Below are 18,485 nucleotides of genomic sequence, written 5' to 3'. Positions count from 1 at the left end.
TTAGTCTTTTTAGGTGGATCATCTTGGTTCCTACAGAAGTGCCTAGCATGCCCTTAGGAAGTGTTGTCTGTGTGGCCTTTGCTGGTGCTTCAGGATAACAGGGCAGTCTTCTCATCTGCTGCAGGCAGGAGCTGCTGAGGAATGTCACATACTGTTGCTTTTATCTGAAAAAATCAAAGGTTGCCTGCAAATGCCTAAATTGATTCCTATTGCTCAGCAGTGACAAAAATTCTAAGAGAGTTAACCTTCTACACAGCTAGACTACCTGGACAGAGACATAAACCCTGTAACAACAGTGTCTACCTCCCTAGTTCAGCTGTTTGCAAACCACTGTAATTTATTCTTTTTACCTTTTTCCCTCCTGATGACCCCTAGCTTCATCTCAATATGTCTGTCACTCTTTCCTTCAAAATGTACACCCATTTGTTCCTTGCTACTTTCGTTTGCGAAAGAGAAGTCAGTGAAATGGAGGCCTGGCTTAGTTTGCAATATTACTGGGTATTACTGAAGAACCAAAACATGTTCTCCCTCCGTATCTGCCCATGCTGGACACTTTCCAGAATCTAGGAGCTCTTCATCCTCATTGTTTTCGTACAAATACCAGCTTTTGTTAAGCCTTGTGTCACCAGTTCTGATGCAAATATTTAAGATCTGAAGATATTTCACACTGTTTCTATATAAGAAATTTAAAAGAGTGAAAATTAAATGTAAACTAACTGAAAGTAAGCCCTGTGCCTTATTCTACTATGTGATGTCACTAGGATGCTATGCAGTTGAGATGTATGTTAATGGTTCTTCTTGATGAAAAAGTAAATAATAATTGTATTATTCAACCTAAACTGTTTGAAAGGCACAGAAGATGTTGAACTGGATAGTTTGCATAAATTTTTTATTCGCAAACATTGGATGTGGTTTTAAAGCATTTCCAAATTATGCAGAGTTAAAGGACTTCAGTATTTCTCTATTTAATAAATAAGAATCTCTTTGCAGCTGATCTGACTATGAATAGACCTATGTTGCATTTTTATTGTAGACTTTCGCAGTGTGCCTCAAAAAGAGCCCTGCTAAGATAATACGTATTCAGAGGTTCAAGCAGGAAATACTTACATGATGAGAATATACCTCATCTTCAAAATGGTTTCCCAAGGTGGAGGGAGAATGTGGCACATAGCAATGAAATACTGTAGTTTTAACAACAGGACCAGCCTTACTGCATAGCAGAAATTATCTGAGGTCTACTTAATATAATATAATGTAGAGATCATAGAATCATAGAATCGTTAGGGTTGGAAAGGACCTTAAGATCATCAAGTTCCAACCCCCCTGCCGTGGGCAGGGACACCTTACGCTAAATCATATCACCCAAGGCTTCGTCCAACCTGGCCTTGAACACTGACAGGGTTGGAGCATTCACAACCTCCCTGGGCAACCTATTCCAGTGCCTCACCACCCTAACAGGAAAGAATTTCCTTCTTATATCCAACCTAAACTTCCCCTGTTTAAGTTTTAACCCGTTACCCCTTGTCCTATCACTACAGTCTCTAAGGAAGAGTCCCTCTTTTTCTGCCCTGCATATTTTTCTATTACAATTAATGTAAGGTTGACATGTTATTCAGTAACATGTCTGACTGTCTTTCCAGTATGGGCCAAGAACAGCTTAATCCAGGACTGTCTGATGGATGTTAGATGAAAATATGTTGTGATGATATAAGATCCATATAGACAGCATTTGCAAGCAAAGATGTAAGGTGGAAAGTAAAAAGGGAAGCACGAAGTATGCAAGTATAAGAGTGTGGATTTTTTCCTATGATGGTATAGCTGTTAAATATATCCCTCTAATTATATAATTTGCTGTGAAATGATTTGTTGGTTGCTGAGGATTTTTGCTGCGTTTTGTCATGTGGTTCACATTAATCTGTGTATCTCCCCAGCTTCTGTTGCTCAGCAATTTGTTCTGTGCGGGAGACTTTAAAAGCTTTATACTGAGTACGGGAGTGTCAGGAGTACTTTGAAGGATAATTGGCTTCCTTCCATTTGAGGATTTAATAAAGCACCCTTCCAGTCCCCAGCACCTCCTGTCATTTGGAGAAACACAGTAACCTATATCTTGTGTGTCACCACAGGAAAGCTGATTTGTAATAGTGGAGTTCTAAAAAATACCTGCTCCTGTAAGAGCTGTTATATCATGATTTCTGGCTAATCTGGAACACAAGAGAGTGTGCTGCTGTCTAAAAGCAGAAGTTGACAGTGCTATAGCCAAAGTCTCCAATAATGTTTGGGGAATAGCTTCCAGTTTGTTTTTGTTTTGGTACTTCTGTTACAAGACACAATGGATGGATGCTCATTCAGTTCCTTCAAATACGAATTTGCACTGAATTTCAGCCTTAGGCTGGGAGGAAAGGCTCCATGTCTCTTAACACACTGCCGACATGTATACCTGTGGTTTGTTAAACACCAGACAGCAGCATTTCTCGAGTGTGAACAGAGTGAACCACAAGGACCTGATTCAGCAGAATGTGCATATGCTTAAATTTAAGCAGACACCTAAGAGTTCTGTGGAAGAGGGATTTTGGAGTTGCAATAAAAAGTAAGATTAGAGATTGGGAGATTAGAGGATGAATGCTATGAATGAAGTAGAAGCCTAAGGCTGTTTGGGTAGTCTAATTTGTAATCCTGTAGTTTGGTAGTTATTTTGCATAACTTATTTTTGGTCCTTACTTGGCCAACTAGATTGAAGCAACTGAGATGCAAATATTCTCCTGGGAAAATATGTCTGATAAAAATATAATCCCTAAAGGTTAATTTTTACTTATCTGTAACATTCTTCAAAGTAACATGCTTACCCATGTCATGAGTGCCTGGTTGTGTCTGCTTTTCATGACAGACAGTGTAAAATCAGGAGTGAAAGTTGGGCAATCCAAATCAGAAGCTTTTCTGAGCCTGCTGCAGAGTCTAAGTCTGAATTGTTCAGGGCTTTCAGCTCCATCTTCTCCACCTTCTCTCTGTCATTTGTTTCATAGGACAGTTCTCATTGGCACTTAATTGTTGAGATCCTGTTTGCATCTGGCATGTAGTGAACTGGTCTTAATGTTGCATTTATGTACAAAAAAGGAAAAAAAAGTCAGAGATGATGAAAGCCCTTCCCTTCCAGGAGTGGTTATGAACGTTAGGTGTGCCCTTATTATGAAGAATACAGCAGTTCCTAAGCTTTTAGAATGGTGTAGACAGCAAGGAATAAAACAAAAAATGGACTAGTTTAATGGAAGAGATGGCACCTACTGTTTGCTGCAGCCTTTGAGATATTCAAGAAGTGCTAACATTACAACATACAAAAATGGTCAGGGAGATTGGGACAGAACTTCTTTAACTCTGTACTACTTTAATGATTATTTTTGTTTGTACTCATTCTCTTCCTTCAAGGTTATTCTTAATTACCAGTGTGGCAATATGTGGGAATCTTTTGCAATGCTAAAGCACTTAAAGTATGTATATTTTGATTTGTTTGAACAAAGTGATCTCTATGACAGATAAAAAAAAAGAAAGAATTTCTGTTCTGAGATCAGAGGTATTCAAGACAACAAAACTTGGATTTAGAACTGCACAAACCATTTCCCTTCATCTGGCTAAGCAAAGTAGGTCTGAGAGGAAGCTAATTCATGTCATGTATATAAAGCAAGTCAAATTCCAGCTACTACAAAGCTTTTATGTAAGACTTTGCTGACCCAATAGGTGGTGGAATATAAATAGATCAACAGTACACCCTTCCTTCTGCTGTTCTACCTAATCCTTCCTTGCCTTCAGGATTGAAGAGTGTTTGATCTATTGAGTCTTAAATCAGACATTGTTTCCTGAAAAAAAAAAAAAAAAAAAAATCCAGGAGAACGAAAATTTAATGGTCTAAGAGAGTTCTTGTGATTTTGGAATGTTAGAATGAGGAGCTGAATTAGGAATATACTTTTTTTTTTTTCTGAATATATTAACTTCACAAAACTGTAACTGCCTGGCTCTCCTTAGCTACCCCTGCCAAGTGGCTTGACAAGCCTCTTCAAAGAGTAATTGTGTTAAACCTATATTAATTTACTTTCTCCTTTTCAATAATACTTAAAATGTCCTCTTCATCCCGCCTGCAGGTCTCCACTGCTGCCCGGGAGACAGAGCACTTTATTTTTAGTAACAATATCTCTCATGCTGGGATGGAAGAATCTTAAACCAATTAAACACATTAGAAGATAACTCTGTGTGTGGGTTTGGTTCAAGATCTCCATTTTCCTCACTCTGGGGTATGTCCTAGTGCCAGCCTTTCTATCCAAGATGACAGAAATAGTGAGATAAGCTGCTAACTAGGTAAGCAGTACAGCTGCTGCTTTTGTCAGGTGTTCCTTTGCCAAAAAATCACTTGTAATGGGTTTTGCCTTTTTTTTTTAATTCCATTACAATTAAGTCTTATAAATTTTCTTGCTTTTGACTGAGGATTTTATTCAGATGTCTGTTTCTTTTTAAACGTTTATTAAAAAAAAAAAGAATGAATCTCTTGAACTTTTTTTCCAATAGAAGATAATTGTGTGTTTGCACTTTTAAATTTGATGATTTGTTCTTCCTTTTTACTGCTTACTTATTAGGAAGAAACTTGTGGACTGGCTAGAGTATTTCATCCCTTCAGATATTTTAACTGTGTGGATACACTCTGAAAAGCAGATTGATTTCAATTTTTTCATTTGCGGAAGCTGGAACAGCATGTCCTGAACCTGCACATGCATTTATCTAGGTAGCAAAGCCTTTGGCTACCCAATACTAAACCTTTTTTTATTTGATAAGAAATTTACATGGGTTAGCAATGCACAGATTGCTTAAATACAAGATATTTTCTGGGAACTGTGGCATGCATTGCTGACCTGTATGCTCTCGTGAGCAGGGATATAGTCTTGAGCTTTTTACTTATTCTTCATCTTTAATTTGACAGTCAGTGCAAAGCCCAGGGCAGGTTGTCCTGCATGGATTTATTCTTCCAGTGGAAAGTCAATACCGAATAAAGTCTGGCAGCATTTTACAGACGTGTAACACCCCAAGTGTTAGCAGATCTAGCATTGTTCATTATGCCAGTATAACTTGCATCATCTCTCTCAGACTGAACTGAGAGATGAGTCCTTGTAGGGAGAAGCGACAGAGATCAGTAGGCTGCAGCAGTGTTTTCTCTCACCAGAAAAAGCAGGTGACTATCAGTCTGTAACTATGCATTTCAACTAAGGATAACAATTATGCTGTGAGGCTATATGTACTCTTTGAAGGGCAGTTCTAATGTGATACTTTTGAAAGTGGTAAATGTGATTTCAGAGTACTTTAAATATTATTAGAGAAGAGGGACAGGAAGGCAAAGCATGGCAAGGAAAAAGGAAGACAGTCCATTAGTTAGAGTACTGATACAGCATTTGGGAGGCTAGATCAGTTCCGTTGCTAGGTTTGCTGTTCTGGTTAGTGTTTCATCTCCAGTTCAGAGGAACTTGTCTACTGCTCAGTTTGGCATTACACATCCTATGGCTAGGCCTGTGAGCTCAGAATTCCCACTGATAATCGATAGTGAACAAATAGAAAGTAAATAAACTTCTGAGGGGGATAATTTTTTAAAGGTAGTACAGGTTTTGATAATCAAGTACCCAATTTACTGAATTACCCTAAAGCTAATAGTGAAGAGTGTTGCATCATGGGGTGTTGTGAAGATAAATGAATTTGTCAGTGAGATGCTCAGATTGTCTTATCTGTTATTTTTCCCTTGTACATGGCATTTGATAGATAGCACGCTGCTTTAAATGCAAATAGCTTCACCCTGGCTGGTTTGTATGTGTGTCTGTGGGAAGATGTTTTGAAAAATGGTGGATTTCTTGGGGCGTTTTAAAATACAGTTGGGGCTGTTCCATCCTGCAGATTGCATTGGCTGGAGACTTTAAGTTTTCCAGCCATCACCATGTGAAATGCCCAGCCCTGCTGCAGGTTCTTCTTGCCATGCTGCTGCTCATCTTCTCTCTCTGACTTGTCTGCCCACAGCCCCTGTCTGCCTTGGTTTGCTAGCTGCAGAGATATCTCCACTTTCCAGCTTTCTGCTGGGATATGGAGGTTGCATATGGGCCCTCCGAGAATGATGCTTTCCATCTTCTCCTCCTTTCACTTTTGCCTTAATCCCAGAAGCAATGGTAGCTATTATGTGTTTCAGAAGTCTAGAAGGACTTGAGCAGACTGCCTGATGCTCCCTCTTCCTGTTGTTGCTAAGTTTTGGAAGCTGCAATGCCATGCCTGTGTCAGCAGACCCTGTGCACATATTCCCAGCTTTCTTCCCTCTCTTGCCCTTTCAGTGGGACACAGAAAGTCTGGCCAGCCTTCAGGAAGGGAAACTGCTCACATCTGCACTGAAGCAGCCACCTTCCCTTCCCTCCTCCACACACATAATTTTAAAACAAATGTTACTCTGTAATGCAAAATTTGCTAAAGCATCTGTTTCTTCCTTGGAGCTCTGGAAAAATTTGATCAATGTGACGAGTTTGTGTGAGTCTGCTTGGAAACTGTGTATGTTAGAGGATGAGTTCAATATGCATATCTGTGACAGCTCCTACTTATACCTACATCAAGGTCCATACTGTCACTCTTCTGTTTCTCTACCTCCCCAGTCAGTTCCTTCAGCAGTTGACCTCTCCCCTTCTCCCAGATAGTCTCCAGTCTCTTGTCTAGGAAGTCCTGAGTACAAAGGTTGCACTAAACCAGCAAAAGGAAACACTTGGAAAGGCACTCATTTGCATAGCTGTAACTCGCAGATCCTGCTGTATTCAGGCTGTTTGTGTTTGTGCCCATGACTCCTTGGAGCCACGCTGATGAGCTGCAGAGCTGGAGGCAGCTGTGGCACCTTGGGCTGTATTCCTATTCAAATGGCATGGGGCAGGTATGCAGGCTCCTTGTCCTGATATGTCGATGTCTGAATTGTGTGATGGGAGAGATTTTTCAAAGGTATGCTTAAGGTAATTATTAATTGTCCCTTTGAAAATACTGGTATGTCATGCTTGCCTATAACTTTAATGACTAATTCACTGGTCTGGGTTTTTTGAAAGCTGGCACTTGCTGAGAGTGAAAAGAGAGGATCTCACTTTGCTTAGCACTCAGCAGCTGAAGAATTCCCATGAGTGGCAGTTACCAGGTCAACAGCAATAGAACAACCCTTTGTATTAATACTTTGTAAGCTAGGAAAACAAACTCAGTTGAGTGTTACTCTTTTTCTAGTGCTCTATAGGAATCATTTCTTTACCTAGCATTTTTTGAATGCCAGAGAATAGCAGCTGTTTGTGTAGAATTATCTGTTGTTAGCAATGTTCTTGCTTCTCTGCAGCACAGTGGCATTGCCTTTATCCTTTAGAAGCAATGGAAAATGATAAATGAGGTTAACAAGCTTCATTTGAAAGTGAAAATTAGATCTGTGACTATCCAACTCTTGTTGAATTCATTCCGGTCAAGGGTTGGTTTGTTCATTTATTTTCAGGGAAAAAAGAATCTCTTTTTCTTGGCCTCCTGAGAATCAGAAAACATGATTGAAACTCAGCTGGAGCAGCTTATATCAGGGCTTAGCAAAGAATACTAGGCACAGCATTTAGGAAATGTAGATAGCTTCTTTTCCTTAATGGCTTCCCAATCAGAAACTGGATGAACCTTCGGGATGCAGAAACAGGGAAGATCCTTTGGCAAGGAACAGAAGATCTGTCTGTACCTGGAGTGGAGCATGAAGGTACTGTGTGCCCTTATTGTGCATTTGGGGCTGGGTGGTGCTGCATGTCTAGGTCACCAGAGTTGTGAGCATACCCCTGCTTTGAAGGACCAGATGTCCTGGCTTTGACCTCACACCTTCAGGAGCTTCCACCACAAAAATCTGGGGACACACTCCACAAAAAAAGCATGGGAGTGAATCAGGGACTGGCAAAGTGGACAAGTTGAACAATGCTAAGCAGTGAACCAAGCTGGGTAAGGAGTAACTGGCTGACATTTGCTAAGTTAAGTGTTAGTTCCAAAATGGAAAGTATAAAAATATATTAACTTTTCTCAGTATAACAACAGGATTTAGTCAAGGTAGAGGTCAAATGGAGACCCAGTGGGGAAGAAGCATGTACAGTTACTGCCCTGCCTGGCCACACACTAAATTTGACCTGTGCTTTGAAGTGGTGCACATGGTACGTTTGCTCTGTTCTCCTGTCCTTCTACCACTGCTAGAATGCCTCTTGCACTTCTACTCTGTCCTTGCTGATTAGCAGAGGACTTCACAGTTCCTTACTCTTCCCTATTTTTTTGTGACAAAGCACTGTGGTAGGTAGTGGCCCTTGCCAAGAGCTTTGCTTTGGCTCTGGGAAGAGTCTGACCTCACTGACTTAATTTTAACTTTTCTATTATGTGAGTACTGTAGCTGATCTCCAGTAAGTGAATTGTTCATTTAATTTTGCTGCTGACATTGATTTATTTTTGGTTAAACATCAAAGACTGAGTTCTGCCTGTCACTACTAGGATTTACCTTTCCCATAATTTGGAAAATCTGCTGTATCTGAAGGAGGCAGCCGGAATATAAAGATCTTCCTCTGCCCAGAGAGCATACAGAAGATCTGTGGCAAAACTCTGTGAATCCAGTAGTCTTCCAGCAATATACCTGGTTTCAAAGCCCACTTAAGGCACAAGAGAAAGAAGTTACCTTCTCGTTTGGTCCCCAGCCAACATTCATATGCTTTATGACAACAGTTCATTAATAGGACCAGGAGTTTAAGAGGGACCTGATGCAAGGGGTAGAAGATGCAGGTCAGAGCTAGAGGAAAGCAGAGCTTTGACTCAGTGATAACTAAAAGCATTTTCCAAGCTGTTTCTTTCAGCCTTGCTAACCTGTACTCCCATTCTCCTACCAGCACTAACAGCAAACAGTTCTGCTAATAGACCTTAGCAGATACTTACTTATGCCTATTGTATAAGATATCTATATTAAAGAAAAATATTCCAACACCTACAACTGTAGGAAAGCAATTGAAATACATCTTTTAAAAGGAATGTGGGAATTCATCATCTTAATATGGAATTTCTTAGACTGCAGGTTAGTGGTGTTTTGCCTTCTAGAAATAACTGTGTAATAAGATACCTAGGAGAAATGAGGAAACAGGCTCTAGAAGCAGAAGAAAATCAGCTAAAAATATTCCCAGTCTTGCCAGACTTTGTGCTGTAAAAGCTGCTTCTTGGATGCATGGCTAGTCTTTAAATCCTCTTAGCTCTGTCTTGACAGAGCACTGAGCTGCTGTGGTTCAATGCAAACTGCAGGAAGGTGTGCTTTGGGGCAGGAAGGACAGCTGGAGCTGTGTCTCAGGAGGGGTTTTTGTGTTGCCTCATTTCCCTCCTGCCATCTTTCTCACTTTGGCAAATCATATCACCTCGCTGTGTCTCAGATTTTCCTCACATATAAAACAGGAACCCTCACCTCCATTAGAGTAGCTTGGGGAATTAATTAAAACATACTCTGGCATGAGATTAATGCCCATGGTAGAAGGAATTGTTAAGACCTTATGTGGTGTGCAGTTCACTCATCCATTTAGAAGATGGATGACTGCAAACTGGAACAGGTGCAGAGAAGAGCTATTAGGAGAAGCCACTGAAAAGATTACAGATGGGAGAATAGTCTTCCTTAGGAGAAGAGAGGAAAAAAGATGTTCTTGTATGGCTTAGTGAGAAAAGAAGGCTGAGATGGATAGATTATTCTCAATAAATAGGCTAAGAGCTGAGAAAAGGGAGAGGTGTCCAACAAAGGAGGATTATCTGACTATGAATTAAAAGAAGCTATAGGGAAATGTGATTCTGGTATAGTCCTGCAACAGAAACAGTGAGGACAAACAGAATCATAGTACCATAGAATGGCTTGGGTTGGAAGGGGCCTTAAAGCTCATCCAGTTCCATTCCCCTGCTGTGGGCAGGGACACCTTCCACTAGACCAGGTTGCTCAAAGCCCCGTGCAGCCTGGCCTTGAACATTTCCAGGGATGGGGCAGCCACAGCTTCTCAGGACAGCCTGTGCCAGTGTCTCACCCCCATCACAGGGAAGAACTTCCTAATGTCTAATCTAAATCTCCTCTCAAATGTTGGCCATGTATGTCTCAAAGTCATTATATAGTACTTGTGTGTGTTCTGTGGCCATTCAGGGCAAATCACAGTCTAGACATCACAAAGAATCACATATATAGCAGAATGAATAAATTGTATTTCCTTGAAATGGGACTTCTGTTTGGTTTTTAAACAGGACTTCTATTTGATTTAAGTACAAGTTTCTTTAAAAAATAAACCCTTAAGTTTTAAATCATGATACTGTATTACTACATAAAACTTACCACTTAGATTAAATAAAAAGAATATTAACATGGTATTGGATTGCTGCTGAAGTCGGAACATTAAACTACTACAAATAGTGGAAATCACTGCCTGAGCACCTGAAACTGGTAGTAACCTTCTAAACCAGCTTTTGACAGCAGGAGCTTTTCTATGTAGCCGGTCAGCTCAATTCACTGACATGCATTCAAAAGTGGGAGGCAATCTGGGAGATGCAAATCCATGAAGTTTGTTTTCTTCTGCTATACAAGCACATAATGGAGTAAGCTGCTGAGGTCTAGCACTTGTAGAATTGCCAGTGTTGTTCCCAGTCACCAGAGCCAGCTTTCATTCAGAAAATACAAATAATCCTTTCATTATGTAAGAAAAGATGTAGTTTGAAATATAAAATAAATTTGGCTACGATAGCTTCCTTTCTTATATGCCCCAAATATTTAAGGTAGTTTCATTAACCTACATGAAAACATGATACAAATATTTTAATAGAATTTCAGTTTCTAAGTAAACGTGGTTGTACCCAAAATGATTTGCTTAGTAAATAAGAAATGTGTCATTCATCACTTTCTAACCAGAATTAAGTATCTGACCGAATGTGTGTTAGCTTAAATAAATGTGCAGGTGTAAGTATATACTCAAGTTAGAAAAAAAGCAGTAGTAAATTTAGGATAAATTTGATGCTTAACTGCATTTCAGCATAGTTTAATATGAACCTAACTGATGCAAATCAAACTGCTTTCTCTTCTTCTGTCTTTTTAATGGAAAAAGAAGAGGTATGAAAGAAAAATGAGTTTTAAATAAATAATTTCAATTATTATTTTCTGCTTGATGGTATAAATATAAAATAAAATCTCTTAGACCAGATGTTTAAAGATTACACAGCCCCACTTTTCTAAAGTAACCTTTTATTTTGTAGCTTTACACTATTAAAACAAACATTCTCAGCAGTCTGTCTTGAGGATGAAAGAAATGTAGTTACTAAATTGCAGAATAGTTTTAACGAGTCATTTTACACTTAACTGCAAAGGTGTATTTATTCACAACAGGCTGTAGTCTGTACTTGTGAGGGCAGTAAAGGATGGTGCCATGCAGATTTCTGTGCTTAAAAAAAACCAAACAACAAAAAGGATTAAAAATAATTAGAGACCTTTTATATTTAAAACTCTTCTCTTACACTTTTAATTTTCTTTTTACCTCTTTATTTAATTTGTTTTTAACAGACCATGGACTGTGTACTTCTCCATGGGGTAGGATGGTAGCTTACATTCCCTATCCCTCCAGCTCTCTAAACTGGTTTCTCATCAAAGTTCTACTCCATTAAACTGTTCAAATCAGATGGATTTGACTGGGGTTTGGTAGACTCTTCCTTTGATTAAACAGCAGCCTGCTGTCTGCTTATGGATGTTTTGATATGCTTTCCATTTAAGAACAGTTTGGCTCATAAAGCACATGCCAGCTGTATTCCCTCCCCTCTTTATTCCTAATAAATTTACATGAAACATTTTCTAATATGCAGGAAGGAATATGTACAATCACACCACTGAAGCATGACAGGCTTGGGATATTTTTAGTATATTGACTCCCTCCTTTATTCTCCCGATTAGGACCTTGCAGCATATTAATCAGTGCTCCCAAACCATCCCTTCTCTTACTCCTTCACTTATAAAAAAAGCCTTATGAAATATCTACCAGGTACAGTTTGCCATTTGCTGTTGGTGTCTCACCAACTGCAAGAGCCCAGAAACCCTGGATTGCCAAATTACTCTTAAGCTCTAGTTTGGTACTGACTTTACTGCCTGTGTGGGTCTCAGTGTTTGAGGGACAGGCATTCTGTACACTTGTACAGGACAACTTCCCAGAGCTGTGTCAGGTGGCTGAAACAGTGCTGCTGAGCTTCAGAAATAGCCCTTTGTAGTTCGCAGGGGATATACAGTCTGAAAGGGAAGGAGAAGTGAGGAGGGCTAACACACTGGCTGTACTGCGCAGCCCTTCAGCTGCTTGTGGTATTCAGCACACTTCCTGAAGAAGAAATTCAAGTTGCATCTCATCTTTCAACTTGAAGAGTTGTGAGGTTTATTAATAAACAGCTTAGAACCAGGAATCTGAGAGATCAGTGGTGTTCTGTCACAAGTTTCATCCCTGGCTCAAGGCAAGGTACTTAACCTATTTGCATCTTGGATTTTACTCCTGCAAATGTAAAAACTTAAGTCGTTTCTGAGAGGAGATCATGAGGGGTGAGCAGGAGTGGCCATGAGGGAAGATCATGAGGAGAGAGGCGGGGTGGTCATGAGGGGAGAGCAGGGGTGGCCACGAAGGATGAGGGGAGATTGTGGCGGGAGAGCAAGGGTGGCCATGAGGGAAGATCATGAGGAGAGACTTGGCGCAGTCATGAGAAGAGATCGTGAGGGGACAGGAGGGATGGCCATGAGGGATGGCTTGAGGGGAGAGCAGGGGCAGCCATGAGGGAAGATCATGAGGGGAGTGGTGGGGTGGTTGCGAGAGGAGATCGTGAGGTGAGAGCAGGGGCAGCCATGGGCTGTGAGGGGTGGCAGACTGTGAGGCGTGGCCATGAGGGGAGATCTTATGGGGAGATGAGGGACGGCCATGAGGGGTAGAGGTGGCAGCTATACAGTGTGAGCCATTGTGGGGGGTAGATGAGGAGTGGCTGTGACTGGAGATCATGAGGGGAGATCAGTTTGCCCTTAGTGACATGGTTTAGTGGTGGGCTTGACAGTCCTGGGGTAACAGTTGAGCTTGATGATCTTGAAGATCTTTTCCAACCTGGTTGATTCTATGATTCTATTGTGTCCAAATAATGCTTCTTTATCTGTTTCACAGCTCGAGTTCCTAAAAAAATCCTGAAATGCAAAGCAGTGTCGCGGGAGTTAAACTTTTCCTCAGCAGAGCAAATGGAAAAATTCCGCCTGGAACAGAAAGTTTATTTCAAAGGGCAGTGTCTAGAAGGTACGCATCTGCTCTGAGCAGTCCTGCTGCAGCACAGGGAGGGACCCCCATCGCGGCGGGGATTAATGAAACTGAAACTGGTTGAACGTGGTGATTTTAATTTTTCAGAGTAGCGCTGAAGCACTCATCTTGTCAAGACTAATGGGGCACAGCATTAGGGATAGCATTTCATAAGTGTATTAACACTTCGTTATGTAAGAAAAAAATCTGGGTGATCATGCTTCAGGCATAAATCCACCACAGGCTGCCTGAGGCAAGGGAACAGCTTATTTTAGAGTCACTCATTACTAGGGTTCATGCATCTTCTTCATAAGCACCTAGTGCTGGCCACTGCCAGACTGGAGGCTGGACTAAAGGAGCCTCTGGTTTACTTTGGTTACAGCAGTACCACTGAATACTGTCTCTGTGACTCCTTAGCTGCACCTCTGACCTCCCTCACTGTGGTATTACTCTTGATCTGGGCTGGAGGAGGGGGAGATAAAACATTGAGCTCCTTGTCTTTGGGCAGCCAGTTGTACACTTAATCTCAACTGGATCCCGGGGATGTCTGCAAGAGTGGGAGTGTGGTTTCCCTGCTCACAATTAGGTGTGATGTAGTCTCCACTGAATGCTAAGGAAGTGGTGTGATTTTATCGTTACCATCAGCTATTTCAGAGAGGGAGTATCTGCTCTAAGAGGAGGGCAGGGTTTGGTGCAGTTTAAGCTGTACGAAGTAATATAAATGTAAAATATTGGCAGCATAGCAGGACAGCCTAGGGACTTCCTTAGTCTATCAGGTGAAAAGCAAAAGGGTCATTTGTGGATTTTATCTTCTTTCAAATACCTCTGGATCTTCTTTTTACTTTGCAGAATGGTTCTTTGAATTCGGTTTTGTGATTCCTAACTCCACAAACACTTGGCAGTCCTTGATAGAGGCAGCACCTGAATCACAGATGATGCCAGCTAACGTTTTAACGTGAGTGCCTTGGGAATACAGAATCTGAGAGCAGGCAGAAAAAAAGCAGTGTGTGGCATTTCCATGGGGGCTACAGTCGGAATGAAGTGAGGGAGCTGCTACCAACTCTGGATCACCCTCACTACTGTTAGCTGTTGAGAGATAAAAGGGGCTAAGCCAACCTCATTACCTTCTTTCCCATAGGTCCAATTTGCATTAATATAGTAATAAAAGTTTGAAGAAAGTGGAACTGATCCTTTATTAGAGTTGCTTTATTTTTTTGAAAGGTGAACCGTGAAAGGATTTTACAATGCTTTGCAGCTTAATACCCAGGAAAACCAGAACAACGAGATGTCTGGGCCATTTTCAAATCTAGCTGTTCATCACTGACTTGTGTCCAAGGTGGCTATTTTTCTTGCAATATATCATCCCATAGGAGCTGCTGTAGCATTTTGTTTCAGCTCCCTACCATTTTGCCAAGTTTTGTGTCTTTTACATTGGCTTATAAACCATACATTCAGTCACACAGACCTGTATCTGGGGATAAAATGTCCTTAACAGATAGCAAACAGTCATTTTACAGTCACCTGTAATGGTATTCATGCACCTGCCTCAGAAACATCTGGTCCTGGCCGCTGTTTGCACATTGAGTTGTCAGCAGGTGAGCAATCCCATGGGCTTGTGTCATAGTGGTGCATGCTAGGCACCACTCTAAGTGTGGACAGCCAGGCATAAGGGGGCAAACAGAAAAGGCTCCTTAAGGGAGGCCCCTGGGAAGCTGTAATCACTGACAAAAAGCCACCTTCCCTGCAGTGCTAGATGGGTGTTGGCAAGTACATGAGGAACACATTGCCAGCAGAGACAGAAGGGTATTGGAATCCTGCTGCCAACAAGAGGCAGACAGGAGCAGCCAGTCTCACCACAAGGTTGCTGAGTCCTCTGGAAGACCTCCCTCTCCAGCATTTTCCCTCTCGTTCCCTGTCTGGAAGAAAGCCAGTTGCATAGAGAAGGCACCAGGATAGGAATTACCATCACTGGTTTCTGTTCACAGCAGAGAGAAGAGACAGTGGTCTCAGAAGAGAGCATCAGTGTTCAAATAGTGCTCCCTGGCACAATACCTGCTCAGACCCTTACAGGTGCTACACACATCCTCAGCTACCAGAGCTGGTGGCTCTCAGTCAGTACAGCAGAAGCCAGATTTGGGAATCAGAGTAAGGAAAGAAAGACATCTGACAAGTTGGTTTTGACCATCTCAGGAACTCAAGGCATTTTCAGGACTGAGAGTCATGAGAGTCCAGTTCTCACTCAAGTGACCTTGAGGATTTTCCAGTGTCCCGTTCTCTCCCTGGAGCGTGAACTTGTAGTGAGCAGCCAAGATCTATCTCCTATACACGGAGGTGTCCTAAAGTCATTCTTGAGACTTTTCAGTAGAATCACCAGCCCAAAGAAATCCAAAAGGGGTTTTGTGACCCAAAGAAATCAGCTTTTTTCATCTGCTAAGACTTGGAGAACCTCTCACCTTCTGATATTTCCGAAAACCTTGTGTTTGTCTCAGTGTCTCCATAGCAGGAAAGAATTGAGATGTGATACTTAGTGTGCAGGATTTCTGAATATCAATCGGACTGAGAACATTCTCCAACATTTGAGTTCAGACTTTGTCCATGCGACAGCAAAAAACTTATGCTCTTGCCAGGTCCAGCTTTGCCAGTGGTACAGATACTAAGAGCCACAGTGAAGATGGTACTGCTGCATTGATTTTCCAGAGCTATGTTATTTAGACACAGTCAGATTACACTGCTCAGGTGTCCAGGTGCTGTAATGGCCTCAGAGTTCTTAATTTTATCCACCAAAATCTCAGAGTCAGCAAGTTAAACTACCAGAGCTTTTGTCACACCCAAAACTGCACTTCCATTGCAGTTTGTATAAAATATGCTTTTGCGTTTGCATTTAAGCACCCTTGAGGGAAATGACACAGTAAGTTGAAGTACCTTGCTGAGCGCTAGAGGACAGAGCTGGGGAATAAAATAAGAATTCCCATTGGTTTTCACTATTGACTGCAGGAGAGAGGGGCCTGAACATGCTGGGACTGATACTTTATTTTTAGCAGTAGATGTGAGCAGATGTTTGCTGTGAGCCCTCTGCAGCCTGTGGGGTACCGTGCCCAGAGGAGGGGTGATGAGAGGGATGGGGAGAACTGCTCCATGTAGGAATGCAGTGGGGAGCTCCTTTGGCCCCAGCCACCCCTGGATCAGGACACAGTGATCATTGCGTGTGGCTCCGAACCAAAGTTCCTGTTACGTGGGGGTCAGGTGACAGCCCAGGGTTGTGAGAGCACAGAGAGGAGCAGTCATTTTCTACTGTCTTGCAATCTTCTAACACCTCTTCTCTCTCCTCTTTTCCTTCCACAGTGGTAATGTTATTATAGAAACCAAATTCTATGATGACGATCTTCTCGTAAGCACTTCCAGAGTGAGACTTTTCTACATTTGAGATGGGGCTTTTTGGAGCTGTTTTAGTTTTCCTCCATACAGTTCTTGGTGCAGAACCCCCCGACTATCCAGTGGAAGACACTCCTGTAGGCGGTGACCCCTGGGGACCAGCTCAACGTGGGTTGTGACCTTTGCCCGTCAGTTATTTTGCTTTCTCCTCTGACAAGACCAGACCAAACCCTCAGAGACAGGACCAGCTGCTCAGCGATGCACTGGGGAAAAGAGGCTGTCTCTGAACACGGGCAAAACGATGGTCATGGAGAACCAATACTGTAAATTATGTTAGTCTCATCCTTTGTACTTCTCTGGATCCTGGTATAATCTCCCATTTCCACTCACACTAAACTCTCAATGCGTTTCATTTTGGGGGGATTAAGTTAACCTTTTCATTTTTCTCATGTTGTAGGTTTTTAACCTTTTACTGGATTCCTGTGTAATTGGTCCACACATCCTCTTACCTGAACTTGTAAAATAGACTGTGATATCACCTAATGTAATTAAAACAACTTTCTCAATTAAAACATTCCTACCGTCCAAAGAAGGGAAGAAATGTTAGCTCTGTGCATGTTCCTTTCTGTTACAAAAATGACTTGCAGCAGCCACGAACTGCTGTTGCTTAAGCCAGCAGCAGAACAGGACTTCCTGTGCCCCGCTGATCCTTGTTACATTTCTCCTCCTCCAGCTGCCCATGTTGAAGAGGTTTTCTGACTGCTCTGAGCAAGGCTTCTCCTCACCCTCATTTCTGTTCACCAGTCCCATAGGGCATTTTGTGCTGTTTGCTATCACTTGTTTCTTGAGCAGCACTGCACGCTGTTCTGCTTTCCCAACTTTCTAGGAATCCTTGCAGAAAACCTATGTTCCCTGAGCCCACCAGCATCAGCCCTGCCAAGCAAACTGAGGCACAGCTGCGGCTGCAGTGGCTGAGCCAAGCAATCCCCACGTTGTGCAGCTTTAATGACACATGGCATCAGTTTATCTACCAAAAGCAGCCTCCTCAAGCCCTACTGCTACTCTTTCCCCCCTGTTGTTAGTAGTTCTAGCACATGCTAATCTTGTGAAGAAGGCATTTCCAGCTTCTGCTCTTAAACCATCACGGGCAGCTTTATGATCGCTTGACACCCTCATCAGCCTGGGCTTGCAATTCGCAGGCACCACAGAGAAATGAAATGCATCACCTCGGATCCTGAGTTCAGCCATTGGGAGTACATGGGAGGAATACAGCATAAAATTTTTTGAGGTGAATTGAAGCTGGACCATTAATCCCCATGAGGAGAGCGTTAGCCAATTTAGCAGCTTCTGCATGAGACCTCGCTGATGGGTTTCAGCCTGCTGGACTCATGGGGCAGAGACTTCTCAGCATGGCCCGTGCTAGGCCAACCTTTACACAGAGATCAGCTGAAACTGCCTTCTGCACCCAGCGTGAACGACACCCAGTGATGGTATCTCTATCACAGAGGGGAGACAGAAGGTATCCAAAAAGGGAAAGTATAAAAAGTGAGTGGTCTGGAGAGAGGTAGCTCGATTCCAGCAGAGATGTTCCAGTAGATGTTCCCAGGATAGATATTTCCGGCTGCCCTGGGAGAGGGCCCCGGTGGGACACGAATCCTGAGGAAGCCCGGGGTGGCCCCGGAGCCCCTTCCCTGCCCGCCCGCACCCTTCCGGCCTGGTCTGTCCCAGTTCGTCCGTCTGGCCCAGTTGGAGCCGGCCGGACCCGCGTTGGCGGCTCTG

General features: G+C 42.3%; 1 protein-coding gene across 2 annotated transcripts in view; it reads left to right on the top strand.

The window, feature by feature from the left end:
- PDE6D (phosphodiesterase 6D) overlaps positions 1 to 17,312 on the top strand; it is a 39,362-nt gene extending 22,050 nt beyond the window's left edge. The window contains exons 2-5 of one of the 2 annotated variants that reach the window (XM_061452280.1): positions 7,671 to 7,759; positions 13,209 to 13,334; positions 14,184 to 14,289; positions 16,677 to 17,312. In XM_061452280.1, coding sequence (XP_061308264.1) covers positions 7,671 to 7,759; positions 13,209 to 13,334; positions 14,184 to 14,289; positions 16,677 to 16,758 — 403 coding nt within the window. In that variant the 3' untranslated portion in view covers positions 16,759 to 17,312. The remainder of the gene's footprint in view (positions 1 to 7,670; positions 7,760 to 13,208; positions 13,335 to 14,183; positions 14,290 to 16,676) is intronic. The other variant, XM_061452279.1, reaches the window with a different exon arrangement.
- Positions 17,313 to 18,485: the final 1,173 nt, after the last annotated feature.

The sequence above is a fragment of the Pezoporus flaviventris genome, unplaced genomic scaffold (genome assembly GCF_033815535.1).
Source record: "Pezoporus flaviventris isolate CSIRO_AGI_PZ_B2104156 unplaced genomic scaffold, CSIRO_AGI_Pfla_v1 ptg000013l, whole genome shotgun sequence".
NCBI lineage: Eukaryota > Metazoa > Chordata > Aves > Psittaciformes > Psittacidae > Pezoporus > Pezoporus flaviventris.
Note: the sequence above shows the minus strand (reverse complement) of the source record. Positions and strands in the feature narration are given on the sequence as shown.